Source organism: Pogona vitticeps, chromosome 3, assembly GCF_051106095.1.
Source record: "Pogona vitticeps strain Pit_001003342236 chromosome 3, PviZW2.1, whole genome shotgun sequence".
Classification (NCBI taxonomy): Eukaryota; Metazoa; Chordata; class Lepidosauria; order Squamata; family Agamidae; genus Pogona; species Pogona vitticeps.
The window spans coordinates 238,244,449-238,262,262 of record NC_135785.1 but is presented as its reverse complement, the minus strand read 5'-3'; the positions used below and the strand labels follow the sequence as shown (position 1 = coordinate 238,262,262).

Below are 17,814 nucleotides of genomic sequence, written 5' to 3'. Positions count from 1 at the left end.
ATATATTTTAGTATATTGGCCAGTTTTTTGACTGGTAGCTGTTTAATAAGGAATGTTTGTTTTAGGTGCCTTTGGTTCATATTGGAAATATTGATGGCTAAAAATGAAAACAACAGTCATGCATTTATAAGAAAAATGGTAGAAAACATTAAACAGACAAAAGATGCGCAAGGACCTGATGATCCAAAAATGAATGAAGTAAGTTGAATTTAAATATTTTGCTATAAGCTTAAAGTATCTCCAGCTTTTAGGATCAATGAAGATGAGTGCATTTAAATAATCACTTTCCCTGTCCAAATGTTTAGGATAACAGAAAGTTTTTATGGTAGCACATTAAGATTTTTGTGATAACTGGTTGAGATTGATGAGTTGCTGTCATGTCATACAATGTTTTGGCTCTTCAAAGAATTATCTCTTCCTTGAAGGAGAATAGCTTAAGATAGAATAGCTTCTGAGATATGAAAAAGAGACATTTTATCCCTTTTACTTTTGTTGTAGAAAATTGACGATATACTAGGGCTAATAATTCTCCAATTCTGGCTTTTCAAGACTTGCATTGAAATGACATGCACAAGTAAGTTTATAATATCATTTTCTTTTTTTCCAGAAACTTTACACTGTGTGTGATATAGCAATGAACATCATTATGTCAAAAAGCACAACATATAGTTTAGAATCTCCCAAAGACCCTGTCCTTCCTGCTCGATATTTCACTCAGCCTGACAAGGTAAGATTTGGCTTTAGAATTGGACACCCCCGCCTTACATTGGACTCAGTATTAACATTTAAAAAGTAACCATTTCATTTGCAATAATATTTTTAATGACTGGCAATTTTATGTGGTATAAATAGCACTAAATGCTAGGCCAGTGTCCTATTTAGAGTGTAACGGAAACTGCATAAGTGGTTCCCTGCTTCAGCAGCATGTGCCTATACAGTTGATCATGCAGCTTGGTTATGCGACCAATCTCTCATCCAATATGAGACAGAATACACAAAGACATTTCCCAGAGTGCTTACAGATCACTTTTCCATGATCATGTGATGCAAGAGGGTCTAAGCTTTAATAGGTCCCAGTCCACAAATGCTTACATGATAAAGTCATACCCAGGGCAATTCTTTGTATATTAAATATTTAGCAATTCTTTTCATTAAATATGTGTGCTAATCCTGCACATGAAAAAATATATTTTATGTGCAGTATTGTCTAGATCTTCAGAAATAAATCTACTGTCTATTTTTTTCTGATTCTTTTTTCTTTCCTTCATTTTTTAACAGAATTTTAGTAATACCAAAAATTATTTGCCTCCAGAAATGAAATCATTTTTCACTCCAGGAAAGGTGAGCTTCTGTATCTATTTACTTAGTACTAGAAATATTAATTTTATTTATTTAGCCAAAACAAAATATTACTCTTAACAAGAAGTTTAAAATATAAATCCTTATGAAGGTAATAGAAAAGACATTATTTATTTATAATATTTATAAAATGTGTAACCTGTCCTTTAGTAAAATATGCAGAAACTTAGAGTCAGTAACACACAAAAAGGGAAATCATTAACAGCATTGTACATCAGTTATAAAACATGTGGATCAGGAAAGCAGTTTGAAATGTGTGTGTAAAATACTGAGTCTATGCCTAGCACTGGAAAGACATAAATAGGTGAATTCTCTTAGAGAAGGTGTTTCCGATACATGATGCTAGAATTGAAAGGCACTTAATCCTTTGCTGGACATCCAATTATTGTACACCTAAATTTAGGGAATGGGAACATCCAGAAAGGGAAGGATAAAACACAAATTTAAGAGTGTACATGAACTGGAATAAGTATATGTGGTATATATGTGAAATATAAAAACAACCCTTTACATACTCAGGAGCAATTGTGATAAAACAAATCATCAGCCATTGAGGCTGTTTGAAAACAGATGGGATGTGTTCTCTGGGCCTAATCCCAGTTAGTCATGCACCTACTTTATGTTCAACTAGCTGAATTTTCTGGAAAAAAAAATCTCAGAATACGTCCAGATATAATGCATTGCAAAAAGCAAATCTACAGCTTAGAATATGTTGTTCAGTTGTTAAGTCATGTCCGACTCTTCATGACTCCATGGACCAGAGCACGTCAGGCCCTCCTGTCTTCCACCGCCTCCCGGAGTTTGGTCAAATTCATGTCAGTAGCTTTGATGATACTGTCCAACCATCTCGTCCTCTGTCATCCCTGTCTCCTCTTGCCTTCATATTTTCCCAACATCAGGGCCTTTTCCAGGGAGTCTTCTCATGAGATGGCCAAAGTATTGGAGTCTCAGCTTCAGGATCTGTCCTTCCAGGGTTGATTTCCTTTAGAATGGATAGGTTTAATCTCCTTGCAGTCCAGGGAACTCTCAAGCGCCTCCTCCAGCACCACAATTCAAAAGCATCAATTCTTAGGCGGTCAGCCCTTTTTATGGTTCAGCTCTCACTTCCATACATCGCTACTGGAAAAACCATAGCTTTGACTATGTGGACCTTTGTCCGCAAGGTGAAGTCTGCTTTTTAAGATGCTGTCTAGGTTTGTCAACACTTTTCTCCCAAGAAGCAGGTGTCTTTTAATTTTGTGGCTGCTGTCACCATCTACAGTGATCATGAAGCCCAAAAAGGTAAAATCTGTCACTGCCTCCATAACTTCCCCTTCTATTTGCCATGAGGTGATGGGACCAGTGGCCATGATCTTGGTTTTTTGGATGTTGAACTTCAGACCATTTTTTGCGCTCTCCTCTTTCACCCTCATTAAGAGGTTCTTTAATTCCTCACTTTCTGCCATCAGAGTGGTATCGTCTGCATATCAGAGGTTGTTGATCTTCTGGTTGTTAATATCTTAATTCTGGTTTGTGATTCATCCAGTGTTGCCTTTTGCATGATGTATTCTGCATATAAGTTAAATAAGCAGGGAGACAGTATACAGGCTTGTCGTACTCCTTTCCCAATTTTGAACCAATCTGTTACCGTATTTGCCGGTATACAAGACAACTGGGCGTATAAGACCCCCCCCCCCCCACATTTCCACTCAAAATATAGAGTGGATAGCTCTGCGCCAGCTGCCCGGGGCTCTGCCCGGGCCCGTCCAGGAAGTCCATGGCCGGTGACAAGGAGGACGATGAGGAGGGGAAGCAGCCGGGTGGGTGGAGACAGTGGAGGAGAAGGAGGAGGGGAAGCGGCTCTCCAGCAGCAAGCGGGCAGTTGACTCAGTGGTGCGGGGCGGCGGGCAGCCCGGTGTTGGGCTCTGGCAACTGAGGCATGGCCGGCTCTGCTTCCCTCCCTGTGTCCGGACCGACCACCTGCCTGCCCGCCTGCCTTCCTCCCTGGCCAGCACGGCCTCGCGTCACTCACTCAATGGTGGTGGCTCCTTCCTGACCCAACTGAAGTGCACCCGGCATATAAGATGATCCCCCCATGTGGAGGCATGTTTTTTGGGCCAAAAATGTCGTTTTATACGCTGGCAAATACGGTATTCCATATCCAGTTCTAACTGTTTCTTCCTGTCCCACATATAGATATCTCAGGAGATAGATAAGGTGGTCAGGCACCCCCCGTTTCTTTAAGGACTTGCCATAGTTTGCTGTGGTCCACACAGTCAAAGGCTTTTGCGTAGTCAGTGAAGCAGAAGTAGATGTTTTTCTGGAACTCTCTGGCTTTCTCCATAATCCCGTGCATATTAGCAATTTGGTCTCTAGTTCCTCTGCCCCTTCGAAATCCAGCTTGTACTTCTGGGAGTTCTCGGTCCACATACTGCTGAAGCCTGCCTTGTAGGATTTTGAGCAGAACCTTGCTAGCGTCTGAAATGAGTGCAATTGTACGGTAGTTGGAGCATTCCTTGGCACTGCCCTTCTTTGGGATTGGGATTCCCTATCCGTTCCTTGGCACTGCCCTTCTTTGGGATTGGGATGTAGACTGATTTTTTCCAATCCTCTGGCCAGAAGGTTAGAAGTAACTGGCTATAAATAACCTATTCATTTTTCCTAATAAAAAAGGTGCGGCTACATTACTTTGTAGTTGTACCATCAGGAAGGATGATTTTGCTCTTTTTTGCAGTAGTACTATAGTTTTTAATTACCATACTTTTATCCTACAAAGATATGACTTGTCTAAATGGTGGAAAAGGAATATCACATGGTACAGAATGCTGGGTCATGTCATGCTTTTTGCTGCATGGGGGCATATTGATTGATTGATTGATTGATTGATTGATTGATTGATTGATTGATTGATTGATATCCTGCCTATCTGGTCAAACAACCACTCTAGACGGCTACCAACATAAATAACCATATGTAAAATATAACACAGTTTAAACATCAATAAAGAAGTTAATCAAGATGAAAGAAGGGAAAAAGAGAAAATATAAAGAAAAAGGGGAAAAAAATCAAGCATTAGCTGGAGGGAAGGCCTGCACAAACAACAAGGTAGACAACAAGGCAACAACAAGGTAGATGGAAGTACAGCGTGTGTTATACTAAAAGTAGCAGCCTGGAACACGATCTATTAGAGTCACTTGGAACAATAAAATATTCCTAGTATCAGAATATAATTTAAACAACATTTCTGATGAATTCAAAGGCCACATAAGGAGGTCAACTGACTGTGAACCAGAAGAACTGTGAATTGAGAAAAATGAAAAAAACATGATTCTTGTAGTAAAAAGAAAAGAAAAACCTGCATGGATGATAGAAGAAACACTTAAAATAGTTAAGGACAAGCAAAAGGTAAAATGGCCAGTGCAGAGAAATATGAGAGAACAACAAAGGAAGAAAAATAAGAGATGTTTTCCAGAAGATTCAAGAAATCAAAGGAAAATTTAAGCCAGGATTAGGAAGCTGAAAGATGAACAGGGAAGTACATATCAAAGACCAGGAAATCAGGCAAAAACAGAAGAAAAATTAAAAATAAGGAAGACAAAAAAGTTGTAGCACTTTAAAGACTAATTCTTATATTTTTATGTGAGCTTTCATGAACCAGTCTGCTTCTTCGGACTAGACAAAAATAAAGAGAAGGTGTAAACAATATGGTGAAGAACTGTACAGAAGAGATAAAAGGATGACAGGTTCCTTTGAAGACAAATCCTTCATTTCTAAAAAGCTCTTCTGAAAACCCTAGGCAGAAATAAATCACCAAGGGTAGATAGAATACCAGCAGAACTGGTGCAAGTCACAAAGACTGAATCTGTCAAACTCCTAACAAGAATATTCCAACAAATATTGAAAACAAAATAATGGTCCAGAGACTGGAAACATTCAACATACATTCCAATCCCCCCAAAATATGTCAAAGTGTACAGGAACTATAAGCTTTAATTTCCTATGCAAATGAAGTGTTTCAACAAAGGCTTTTATATGGAAAGAGAAATGCCCGATGTTCAAGCTGGATTGTGAAAAGAATCCATATTATATCTCTCTCTTATGGCTGATGAAGTGAACTTGTCCACGAGAGCTCACATTAAAAACTGTAATAGTCTTTAAGGTGCCACCATGTTTTTGTCTTTTCTTTTTATTCCTATTTTGCTTTTGCCTATACTGTAATAAAAAGGAAGAAAACACTCAAGATCATATTGCTAATACCAGCTGGCTACAAGAGCACAAAAAATATTTCAGAAAAAAATCAGTCTTGTGTTTTATAGACTACAGCAAAGCTTTTTGTTACATGGATCATGAAAAACTATGGCTTGTTGCCTCAGCACTTGGTTGTCCTAATCTATAGTCTGTATTGTGGACAAGAAACTGCTGTAAAGACAGAATGGTTTCCTATAGGTAAGGATGTCAGATAGGAGTGCATTTTATCTCCCTATCCATTCATCAATATGCAGATCATGACTGCAGAGGAACTATACAATATTGATAATGAAGAAATAGGAATTGTTAAAGATTTTGTATAAATTGGTTCAGTCATCAATCCAAATGGAGACTGCAGCCAAGAAATTAGAAGACTGAGACTTGGAAGGGTACCAATGGAGGAATTAGAAAATATCATCAAATATAAGAGGGTGTCACTGAAGACCAAGATCATCCATGATATTGTATTCCATTTATTTATTTACAGTGGTGCCTCGCTTAACGTTTGCTTCGTTTAACGTTTTTTTCGCTTAACGTTTATTTTTTCAGAGGCAGATTGTGCTTCGTATAACGTTTTTCCCTATGGGCGATTTTCGCATAGCGTTTTTGGGACCATGCTTCGCTTAACGTTTTTGGTTTTAGGTCCCCTGCTTCGCTTAACGTTTTTTTTGTTTTCAATTTAAAAAGTGTCTTAGAAGGGTCCAAAACGGTTCTAAATGCTTGGACTCGTTAGAGGACCCCTTAAGTCATGTGCAAACCTGATTTGGCTTTGATCTGACGTTTCGTTAATTTTTTGTGAATTTTTGTTTTTTGGCCCATAGGAACCAATGGACCTGTCAAAATGTGACAGCTCCATGCTTTCCTATGGGGGAGAAAACAATTTACAAAAAATTAACGAAAGTTCAGATCAAAGCCAAATCAGGTTTGCACACAACTTAGGGGGTCCTCTAACGAACCCAAGAATTTAGAACAGTTGCTGAGTCTTCATTAATTTTTTGTGAATTTTTTCTTCCCCCATAGGAATTAATGGAGCTGTCACATTTTGACAGCTGTCAAAAGTTGGGGGGAAAAAATTCACCATTAATTAACGAAAAGTCAGATCAAAGCCAAATTAACTTTTGCATCCGTTTTAGAGGGTGCAGAAGCTAATCCAAGCATTTAAACCAATTTTTGACCCTTTTATGACACACTTAATTTTGCAAAAATTGACTTCGCAAAGCCATTGAAACGTATTGAGTCAGCTACAATACATTCCAATGGAGGATACATTGTATCGTTTAACGATGTTTCCTATGGGTTTTTTCGCTTAAGGACGGCAATCCGTGCCTATTGGAACGGATTAACCGGTTTCCAATGCATCTCTATGGGAAATGGTGTTTCGCATAAAGTTTTTTTCGCATAAGGTTTTTTTTTTTGGAACCAATTAAAAACGTTATGCGAGGCACCACTGTATTTATCTATTTATCTATTTATTTATTTATTTTCCATTTTTAAAATCATTAAAAAAATAATATTTAAAAGCTAAGAACAGTAAGTATACAAATATTTAAAAAGAATTAAACAAGTATTACATTTAAAACAGTAATATAATCAATACTAAAACACTGTTAAAACAATGGAGCACAACAATCTATTTAAAACCCCCTCTCAGACCACCAGTCCTTAAAGAAAAGCCTGCCTGCAAAGAAAGGCATTTGCCTGCTTGCAGAAGGAATAGCAATGATGGGGCCAGCCTAGCTTCTCATGGGAGGGAATTCCAGAGCCTGGGAGCAGCGACAGAGAAGGCCCTCTCTCGTGTCAACCACTAAGTGTATCTGTGAGGGTGGCAGGACCCAGAAAAAGGCCTCCTCTGATGATCTGAAAGGCCGGGCAGGCTCATAGAGGTAGTGGAGGTCTTTTAGAGAGCTTGGACCCAAGCCATTTAGGGTTTTATAGCACCTTGAATTGTATCCAGAAGCAGATTGGTAGCTAGTAGAGCTGCTGTAACGGGGTGGGATGGGTCACATTATCTCTATAACCAGCCCCAGTCAGTAATCTGGCTGCTGCAGTTTGGACCCTTTGGAGTTTCCAAACACTTTCCAAAGGCAGTTCCCCATAGAGCATGTTACAGTAATCCAGTCGAGATGTAACTAGGGCATGTCTCCCAATGGTCAGATCAGGTGCACCCTCTCAAGAAACTGGTGCAGTTGGCACATTAGTTTTAAAGGTCCAGAGGCATCCATGGGCATCCAGGCTCAGGGATGAATCTAGGACCACCCCCAAACTGCACCTGTGTTTTCAGAGGGAGTGTAACCTCATCCAGTACAAGCAGCAGCTCTGTTCCTTGATCTGCTTTTTCGACGGACCAGGATGCTTTCACTTTGGCTCACTGCTCATCTGTCCTGTTAGAGGTTCTTGAAGGGAGATACAGATGTATTCTTATGGTTTTATACTGCAATAAAGTTCATTCATTATCATGTCTGGATTAAATTTCTATTTATTCACCCTCATTCAGTCCATTAGTGAAACCAGGTGCTGATTTAGAACTGAAAAAGCTTCCTTGGATTTAGATGGAAAGGAGAGAGAGAGAGAGAGAGTTGGGTGACATCAAACCCCAAATCCCAGACAACCTCTCCCAGTAGTTTCATGTAGATGTTAAATAGCATAGGAGACAAAACAGATCCCTGAGTGACGCCAAAGGCCAGGGCGTTGAACAGGAGTCCCCCAGCACCACCCTCTGAGTTGTCCTCTCAAGGAAGGACCAGAGCCATTCTAAAACAATGCCTCCAAGTTCCATTGCAGAGAGATGACCCAGAAGAGGTCCAGCAGAATCAACAGGTACACACTCCCCCTGTCCATTTCCTGCCGTAGGTCATCCACCAGAGCAACCAAGGCAGTCTTTGTCCCATAACCAGGCCTGAAGCCAGATTGAAATGGCTCTAGAGACAATCCATCTCATCCAGGAACCCCTGGAGCTGAGAAGGCACAATCCACTCCTGTACCTTGCCCAAAATATTGGGATATTAGAGCCTGTCTGCAATTATCCAGTACTGTGGGATCCAAGGAGATTTTTTTCCCCAATAATGGTCTTATTATTGCCTCCTTTAGGCATGCTGCAATGCTACCGTGGTGCAAGGAGGCATTCACTACCCCTTGGACCTACTTGACCAGTCCCTCTCTAGCAGCTTTTATAAGCGAGGAGGAGCAAGGGTCCAGAAAAGAAGTGGTAGCCTTCACCTCTCCAAGGGTCCTGTCTATGGAGTAGAACTTTCAATGGGCTCTAGTCTGTGTTCAGTTGGGTTCACTCCCAAGTTTTCTACCGTCGTGTCTCTAGTCTCCATCCCACTCGTTTCATTGCCACCATCTCTCCTGTAAACCTGGGGACTAGTTTGGCTCTGCCTCATGGGAGGGAATATTAGGAGTTGTGTCTACTGCTCTGGGCATTTCCCCATTCCAGAGTTCAACCAGGGCGTCAACAGAATCTCCTGCTGTGGCAAAAAGAAACTCCCCAAGAGCCGTTAGGAGACCATTTGGATCCATCAACTCCTTGGGGTGGACCGTCTTAAATGTCCGGGTATGAAAGCTGAGCTGTCAAGCTGACAAGAAAAGAATTTATTGAAATACAGTGCTGGAGTAGAGCTTTGCAGATACCCTGGACTGTCAGAAAGAAAAAGTGGGTCCTAGAGCAAATCAAGCATGAACTAGCTCTGGAAGCAAAAATGATGAAACTGAGCTGCCATGCTTTGCGTTCATCATGAGAAGGCAAGATTCACTGGAGAAGATAATAATGCTGGGAAAAGTCAAAGGCAGCAGAAAAAGAGGAAGATCAAACATAAGATGGGTCAAATCCACAAGGAACCACAAGCTTGAGTCTGCAAGAGCTGAGCCGGGCTGTTGAAGACAAAACATTTTGGAAGTCACTTATTCATAGGGTCAGCATACGTTGGAGGTGACAGTGACATATAACATGTAACTAGCAAAGTGTAATATTCAGGTATTTGGTGTTTGTTTTAAAAAGTACTTTGAAGATGTGTGTTTTAGTAGGTTCTGAAAGAGGTAGGAAAGCAAAGGGTTACTTTCAAAAAGCAATAATGGTTTTTAAACAGAAATTGGATAGGTTTCAAGCATACCAGGCCAGGGATTCTACAAGTCATAGGTTGGTTTAAATGATTCAGGCTATGCAGTGTCACCCAATGTGGACAAGACCAGTAAGAAATCAGCCAGTCAAGAAAGCCTCTTCTCTGTAGAAATATACCATATGATGATTGCAAAATATCCGTACATGACTGATAAATATGATTAGCCTCTCTAGTACTCATAATTGCTGCAATTAACTGATGAGGTTTATTAAGAATTTGAGGCTAAACTATATTTTTTTAAAAAGAAATACTCTTTGTAACAATGAATTCTGAAAGGTTAGTACCCTCTGAACATTTTAAGATCTGGCTGCTCACAGGTCTGTGAAACCAAAGGCTCAACCCACAACTTGGAGAAGAAGCTGCATGGCTTAAGAGCATATGTAGTGGTAACAATCTGCCATAGTCTTGACCTGAATCCCATAGAATCCTCATGGTTTGATACGGTGCTGATGTGTTCATACAATACATAAGTCTGGAGCATGATATTTAAAGGACACAGTGTCACTTGAAACACTTTACTGGATAAGTGCTATGTTAATGGCTCTCTTACTAGTTTGTTTGAGAGTAAGTAATCCATCATAATATTAATATTTTGTGGAAGCTTTTTTCTTGGCCCAACCACTTTCACTGGCATATTTGTTGAGGACAAAAGAGAGGGCCTTGTTAGATTTCAAGGGAAGCTTGGTGGCCCCGTTACTGGTCCTTTTTGCAAGCGGGGAGAGTCTTTCTGGTTAAACAGGACTTTGGACTGTGGAAGGATATTTTAATTGTGGGTTTTGGATATTTTGTTTCTTTTCTTTCTTAAGGTTTTAAATTGTTTTTAATGAACTCCTAGATAGCTCAGTGGTTTAGGCATCTGGCTGTGGAGCCACAGGTTGGGAGTTCAGTTCTCCATTGTGCCTCCTTGATAAGGGCTGGACTCAATGATCCATTGGGTCCCTTCCAGCTTTGCAGTTCTAAGACTGTTATTACATTGTTTTAGTTTGATGCTTGTTTTCACAATGATTATTTAATTGTGGTGTTAATAACATTGTCTTTTAACTCTGTCTTTTTCAGTTCAAGTTTTTTAATTGCCTTGGTAATGCACTGGGAGTAAGGTGTGATACTTACAGAATGAAACAATGAATAAATGCTAAATGCCCCCCCTTTTTTTCCAACAGCCCAAAGCAGCCAATGTTCTCGGAGCAGTTAATAAACCTCTTTCATCAGCAGGCAAGCAATCTCAGTCCAAATCTTCACGAATGGAAACTGTAAGCAATGCCAGCAGCAATTCAAATCCAAGTTCACCTGGAAGAATCAAAGGGAGGTAGGTAATACATGGAATAAATAATTACATTCAGTCATTGCTCTGGATAAAATTTGCTTCTTCATACATTTGCCTCATATTTGTCTATGCTAGTGTAATTTCCGCTGCCTTTGTGAGTGGTTGCCATTCATTTCTGTAGGAAAATTGTACATTGAGACAGCAGTGGAATGGAGGAAAGCATTAGGTGATCTAGCTCTGTTCTCCACCAGAGAATTGATGGGGTACATGTTGTTTCTGTAGCCTATGCTTGTCTCCTCATGCCTAGTCTCATGAAGCATCCAGGCTAGCTGCTCAGAGTGGTATAAATATACCAGATGGGCGGGATATAAATCAAATAAATAAACAAATAAACAAATAAACAAACAAACAAATAAATACATAAATAAATAAATAAATAAATAAATAAATAAATAAATAAATAAATAAATAAATAAATAAATAAATAAATAAATAAATAAATAGCCTGTTTTCTTTCAGTGGCTGCCTGCCTAAGAATTGGGCTGCTGGGTTTTTTGTTCTGTTTTGTTTTTGTTTGCTCTTTAACCCTCCTCTTCCCATTTTTATATTGTTTGTTTTTAATATTGTAAGCTGCCTTGCTTGGATCATCGGGAGAAGAAAGACAGGGAAAATATTTTAAGTAAATAAACAACTGGCATTTTGACAGTCTTTAATAATAGACAGAAATAATGTAGGAAGTTAATAAAAATATTGCCTTAAAATAGTTATAACACTTATGTTTCTTTGCTTGTTTCTGGTCTGTTTGTTGTTAAGTTAACAACTGCAGAATTACTTGTATTTCTAATAACCTGGAATATCTGTGTTGTAATAGACTTGACAGCACTGAAATGGACCACAGTGAAAATGAGGACTATACAATGGCTTCACCTTTGCCAGGAAAAAAGAATGACAAGAGAGAGGATGCTGAAATTGTAAGAATGAGTTAATTATATTTTGTTTTGTTCAACTAATCTTAATAAACATTACCCGCCTAAAGCACCATATTTTCTAGGAAACTGTTGTAGGTGTGGCTGAATTCATATCAAAAATCCCTTTGACCTACTGGAAAATCTAATGTATACCTTCCAAAAATCAGAACTAGGAGTCCTGACATGGTTGGAACATTCACACCAACTTTGCAGATTTTGATATCTACATTAGAATTTTTGGAAGGCTTTTGTCACTGCCACTGAAGAATTAAGCAAAGCTTTTAAATGACATTTAATTGTAAAATATCTGCTTTGTTCTTTTCTTGTAGTCTTCTGATCTGTTAGTTTGCAATTTAACTGCTGGTGGCACAATATTTTTTGAAGATAAATAACTTTCAACTGGTTTGGGGAGTGTTTCATTGAAGACTAGATCTCTTTTTATATGTGACTCCTTGATATATTTGCCATGAGAGGTAACTTTTTTTTCCTTCCATAGTCAGAATTGGAAAAACCTAGAGGTAGAAAGAAAATTATTACAGATCCAGAAGAAAAATTGGGAATGGATGACCTGAGTAAGCTAGGACAAGAGCCCAAACTTAGAAGTGGTCAACGAGGCAGAAAAAGAGCAGCAGCTATTTCAGAATCTGAGGAACCTCAATGGTCAGAGGAAAAAAGACTAAAAGAGGATGTTCTAGAAAGTGAAGATGAACAAAACAGCCCACCAAAGAAAGGAAGAAGAGGACGACCTCCTAAAGCAGTTTCTGGAGGCACGCCAAAGGAAGAACCAACAGCTAAGACTTCTAAAAGAGGTAGGAAAAAGCCTACACCAATTAAATCTGTAGAGGAAGAGGAGGAGGAGGAAGAGGAGGAGGAGGAGGAGGAAGAAGAAAGACAAGTGGAAAACATAGACCAAAAGTCAAAAGGTCGGCAGTACAAAACACAAAGAAAAACCCAGCAAAGGTATGTCTATTGTTTTATGTACTGTTACCTAACTTTCAGCTTGAATTCTTTTAACATTTAGATAAAACCTGAATATATTTTAAAGCAGGTCTGAATCATCTGAAATAAGTACAACTGAATCCAACCAATCTACACCACAGAAAAGACGAGGAAGACCACCAAAAACACCACCTTCACTACAGAAAAAAGGGTAAAATGAAGTGTGATGAAGGTACATTGGCCAGAAATCCCATAAGTTAGTTGGAGTGGCCAAAATTGTAGTAGTGAACCACTACTAGTTAACAAGCCACTGCTTGCACACCAGTTAAATGAGTTGGTGCACATTGAAGGATACCAGCAGCAACTCATTAACTAGTGGCTACTCACTGCTACAGTTTGCACAATTGCACATATGCCACCACAGCTAACCAACAGGATTCTAGCCATTAAATTCTGTCTATTACTGTATGTTCAAACTGTGTACCTCACAAAATGTGGCCTGAAGCATAAACTGAAAGGCAGTTTATCTTTATTTCTCCAGTGGCCAAAAACCTGTTGCGAAGTTATACAAAAGGCATAACTCTTAGAGGCAAAGACTTAAGAAATTTCTGTGGACATTTTCTGTTACACACCAAATGGCGCAACTCAAGAGTACCACAGATAATTTCTACGGAGATTTCTTAACTTGAGGTAGTTTCCCTATGTCTTATGCCTTACTCTGCAGCAGGGATTCAGCATCCTTTACCAACTGTGTTCTAGTTTACTTTGTGTTGTAGTATCCTTTGAACAACTATGGTATATAAGGTTCATGGAGAATGAAAAATCAGTATGGCTTAGATTGATAATGACCTGTAGACCTTCCCGTAACTTATTCATTATCCTAGGTTATATAATAGTTCTGGTTTATAATATTAATACTTGATTTGTGATTTTTCATTTTAGAAGAACTGGACGAGCAAAGCAGACAGCAAGTAAAGAAAATGAATCTGGTGAAGAGATGGAGGTGTTTCAGAGTAATTCACCTGTTCAGGATATTCCTGAAGAAGTTACGATGGAGGAGGAAGAAGTTTCCACAGTTAAAGTAAATGTTCACATACTATGTACTGAATAAATATATTTGTAGAGAGTGATGGATATTAGTGTGAGGTGGATCTATAGCTCCATTTCCCTCATTGCAGTAGAAATGAAGGGAAAACGGAACATGAGTGAATTGTAGCTGCCATACCCTTGATCAGTTCACCAAAACGTTAATGAAAATATTAGTTGTTTAGTTGTGACCACGTCTTCGTGACCCCCATGGACCAGAGCACGCCAGGCCCTACTGTTTCCCACTGCCTCCTGGAGTTGAGTCAAATTCATGTTGGTAGCTTCGGTGACACTGTCCAACCATCTCGTCCTCTGCTGTCGCCTTCTTCTCTTTCCTTCACACTTTCCTAACATCAGGGTCTTTTTAGGGAGTCCTCTCTTCTCATGAGATGGCCAAAGTATTGGAGCCTCAGCTTCAGGATCTGTCCTTCCAGTGAGCACTCAGGATTGATTTCCTTCAAAATTGATAGGTTTGTTCTCCTTGCAGTCCAGGGATGAAAATATAGATACTATTAAAAGCAGTTCAAGGCACATAGATGCCATCAGAACGCAAGGCACACACTGAGGTGCATTTGCATTCAACTTCAGTTTCTGCTTTTGGTTCTTGATGGATCAACTGATAAGAATGTAAAAACTTGTCTATATATGTTTCTCTTACCTGTGCTAGGCATATAACTTTTTCATATGATGCTTTTTCTCAGGTACGCAGGAGAACATCCAAAAGGGAAAGACGATGAACAGACTGCATTGCTATCTTGATTAAGTGACATTTCTGAAGAATAATGTTATTATATGTGACATTTGAGACTGAAGAAGGCTGTTGGTGCTCACAGTGGGGTTGCTAATGGAAGCTAGACCAGTTTTTGTTTCCTTCCCCTGTATTTGGAGTTCCTTGGTCATATATATAAGCCACACACGTTAAAATCATTAACCATGGGTTTTGTGAAGTGTAATGTGCGCTGGCTATATAGACACATGAACTAAAGAAACTGCCTGTAAATAATCCTTTTTAAAAAATGTTTCTGACTTCTAAAGTGCTTGTATAGCTATGACTGCGGCTTTAAAACTGACAGTACAAGACTGTCTGTTAAATCTGTTGATTAAAAAAAAAGGAAAACAGTTAGAATGGGTATCAAGCAATATCTGTCCGTGTCTGTATTTTATTTTTCTTTACATTTAACTGTGAAAAAATCAGCTTGACAAAATAGTGACTCTTCTGACAGTATTTGTTAGAAAGTAAAAGAAAAGACATGGTCTCCTTTTATGTATCTAATCCAGTGTTTCTTTGGCACTTGTGTCTTTTGGAGGTGCCATATTGCTTTTGAACAAGTTGGAGTAAAAAATACAGCCAGATGCAGATTTGTGAGAGAAGATTGATTTTACACACCTCAGTATTGACACCAGACTTCTCTGGACTTCTTTGTGGCATTGAGCATTTAAAAGGATTTAATATTTTAATTTTTAAAATGTGTTATTAAATAATGTAATGAAAGACTATCCTCTTATTTTCCTTAATAGTTTTTGTTAATCTGCTGTATCAATAAAATTCTGCAACTGAACTTTTAATAGTCTAGTATCTCGGTGTGCATACTTCCCCTTGAAAGTCATGTCCACAAAGAGTAAATTAATGCATCATACCATGAAACCTGATATCTGAGCTTTAGTGAAAATGCAGGTTTTATTACTGTGTAAACCCAATCGGAGAGAAAATTTTATTGATGCAGACTTTCTTTATAATGCTGTTACTTCTTGAAAGGCAAGTGTTTTGTATTTCTCAATGAGTTGCATGTTAATGAAAAAATGTAATGAAATTGCAATGTAATTTTAAAGTCTTATCTGGCTGTAGAATATGCTACATTGCACCACAAGAAGAATCTCCTACCAAGAATTTATTGTATTTTCTTTTTTGTTAATTTTTTTTTGGGGGGGGCTGTGGTCAGTGGAGGGGAGATTTGTGATGAACATATTTTCATTTGAAAGATCAGCTGCAGAATAATTCAGTCAGGGTATTCAGAATCTTTATGGATCTTCATGTAACTTTAAAGTGTTTGAACTTAGTTTTTGTAATTTTATCCAAGAAACAATGAGAAAACTATATGTCATCTTGCATGCAGTTTAGCAGATTGTTTTTCAACCAAAATCTATAGGTTGCTGCTTATAGATTAACATGCTGTTTTCTTTCTGCTTGCTAGCAGTAAATGTTATTTTAAATTATTAATATTTTAACTCTTAAAATAATGGAACATTATTATAAATTAAGCAAAGGCTTCCTTTAAGTTATAATTCCAGGGGAAGATACAGTGGGGAAGCAGTGAGACATTATGGCCATTTCAGAACATGTTTGCAAGTATATTTTTCAGAGGAAGTTCAACTTTTTTCTAAGCTTTTTTATTATATAATTTTTATTGATTTTTTTTAAAAAAATTGGCAGTAGCAATAGACAGAGCCAGGCAGTTTGTGTTGATCAAGCTGTTCTGCTTAAGTGCTTTTCCTAGCAGCTTTTTAAACTAGTAATTATTGTTTTCAGCTGTCTTCTATTTTTATGTCCATGGCTGTGGGTAACAGCTGTCTAAAGATATCAGCTAAAGTTGGCTCAGATTACTTCAGCTGAAAAGTACCCTAGCACAATGTAACCTCAATGGTTCACAAAATTTAGCAGTGCAAATGAGAATTTTTATATCCTATAAAAGAAAAATAGACTGTTAATATTGCATTTTCTTCACTGACAAGATTGCACTGATAACATTTATTGGGTATTATCTAAAACAGTTTTATACAAAGTATGAAACAAATATTCAAACTGCTTGCAGACTGTTAAAGATTTATTTGCGCAAACATAGTTTGATCATATTTCCCTTAATATTGCTGCACATCAATTGATCATAAAATTTTAATATTTAAATTTAATCTATGGTTCAGCAGTTTACATGTTTGTTACCTGGATTATAATGTATAATTGGAAGAACAGGTGCAGATGAAATGAGATGATGTTTAACCCTTTTAGTTTTTATTCTCCTCTTACAAGTATAAGGAATATCTTATGTACTAATACTTTGAGATCTGCATTCAGTGGTTGCAGTGAAATAATGTATAAAAAGACCATATGCTAAGATCCAGTTAGTGTGCTCTTCAATTATGTTCAGATTATAGTATGTACTGTATAACATTAAACAGTCAAATTTATGTTACTGTTCAGACTTCAAGTATACAATTCTTATGAGGTTACTGCAAGTTACATTTCTTGCTGCACTGAAACAGTAAAACATACAGGGGTCTGTGTGTATCTGTAACTTATTAATTTTGGAACTGGACTTAGTTTTTGAATAACAACTTGCGAAGCTTGAATATTTCCCCCATACTTTTCTTTGCATCATATTTCAAAAATGCAGATGTATGCTGGAAACACTTGGATTAGAAATTCTAATCAGTAGCAAAAAGACAGAAATTAATGCCCATGTTCTTCTATTAGTGTCAGACTTCTCACTAAATAGTGAGACATCCACCCCTTGGATAGTGGGTCCATTATTCCTTGGTGTTTTGGGTGCTCAACTGGGTTACCTCCAGCAATCCTAGCTGGCAACAGTGCTCCCAGTATGTTATCTTGTATCTTCATTTGGCATCATGACATACTGTTGATTAACACTGGCAAAAGACAGCAACTACTGAAGATGTGACAATGTGGATTTCATCTGTGAGCAGAGGACCCTGGACTTAGCAATATGTTAAGAGGGCAAGAAAGAAGCATTTATCCTTGCAAACCTAACACTTTTTCACTAATTAGGTTCTGTCTGTGGCTTCCATTGGATCTCTGCTTAAGAGCTAATCACAGTCTGAAAGCATAAATTTATGTGGT

General features: G+C 38.2%; 1 protein-coding gene across 4 annotated transcripts in view; it reads left to right on the top strand.

The window, feature by feature from the left end:
* PDS5B (PDS5 cohesin associated factor B) overlaps positions 1–17,149 on the top strand; it is a 101,251-nt gene extending 84,102 nt beyond the window's left edge. The window contains exons 27-35 of one of the 4 annotated variants that reach the window (XR_013543352.1): positions 66–198; positions 608–727; positions 1,279–1,341; positions 10,865–11,010; positions 11,840–11,939; positions 12,433–12,896; positions 12,985–13,107; positions 13,818–13,956; positions 14,663–15,520. Coding sequence is in view for 3 of the 4 variants with exons in the window: in XM_078389985.1 (XP_078246111.1) it covers positions 66–198; positions 608–727; positions 1,279–1,341; positions 10,865–11,010; positions 11,840–11,939; positions 12,433–12,896; positions 12,982–13,086; positions 13,818–13,956; positions 14,663–14,698 (1,306 nt within the window). In the remaining variant the exon portion in view is untranslated. Of the gene's footprint in view, positions 1–65; positions 199–607; positions 728–1,278; positions 1,342–10,864; positions 11,011–11,839; positions 11,940–12,432; positions 12,897–12,981; positions 13,108–13,817; positions 13,957–14,662 lie in introns of those variants that run through there. The other 3 variants (XM_078389985.1, XM_020788547.3, XM_078389984.1) reach the window with 3 other exon arrangements.
* The last annotated feature ends 665 nt before the right edge of the window (positions 17,150–17,814 follow it).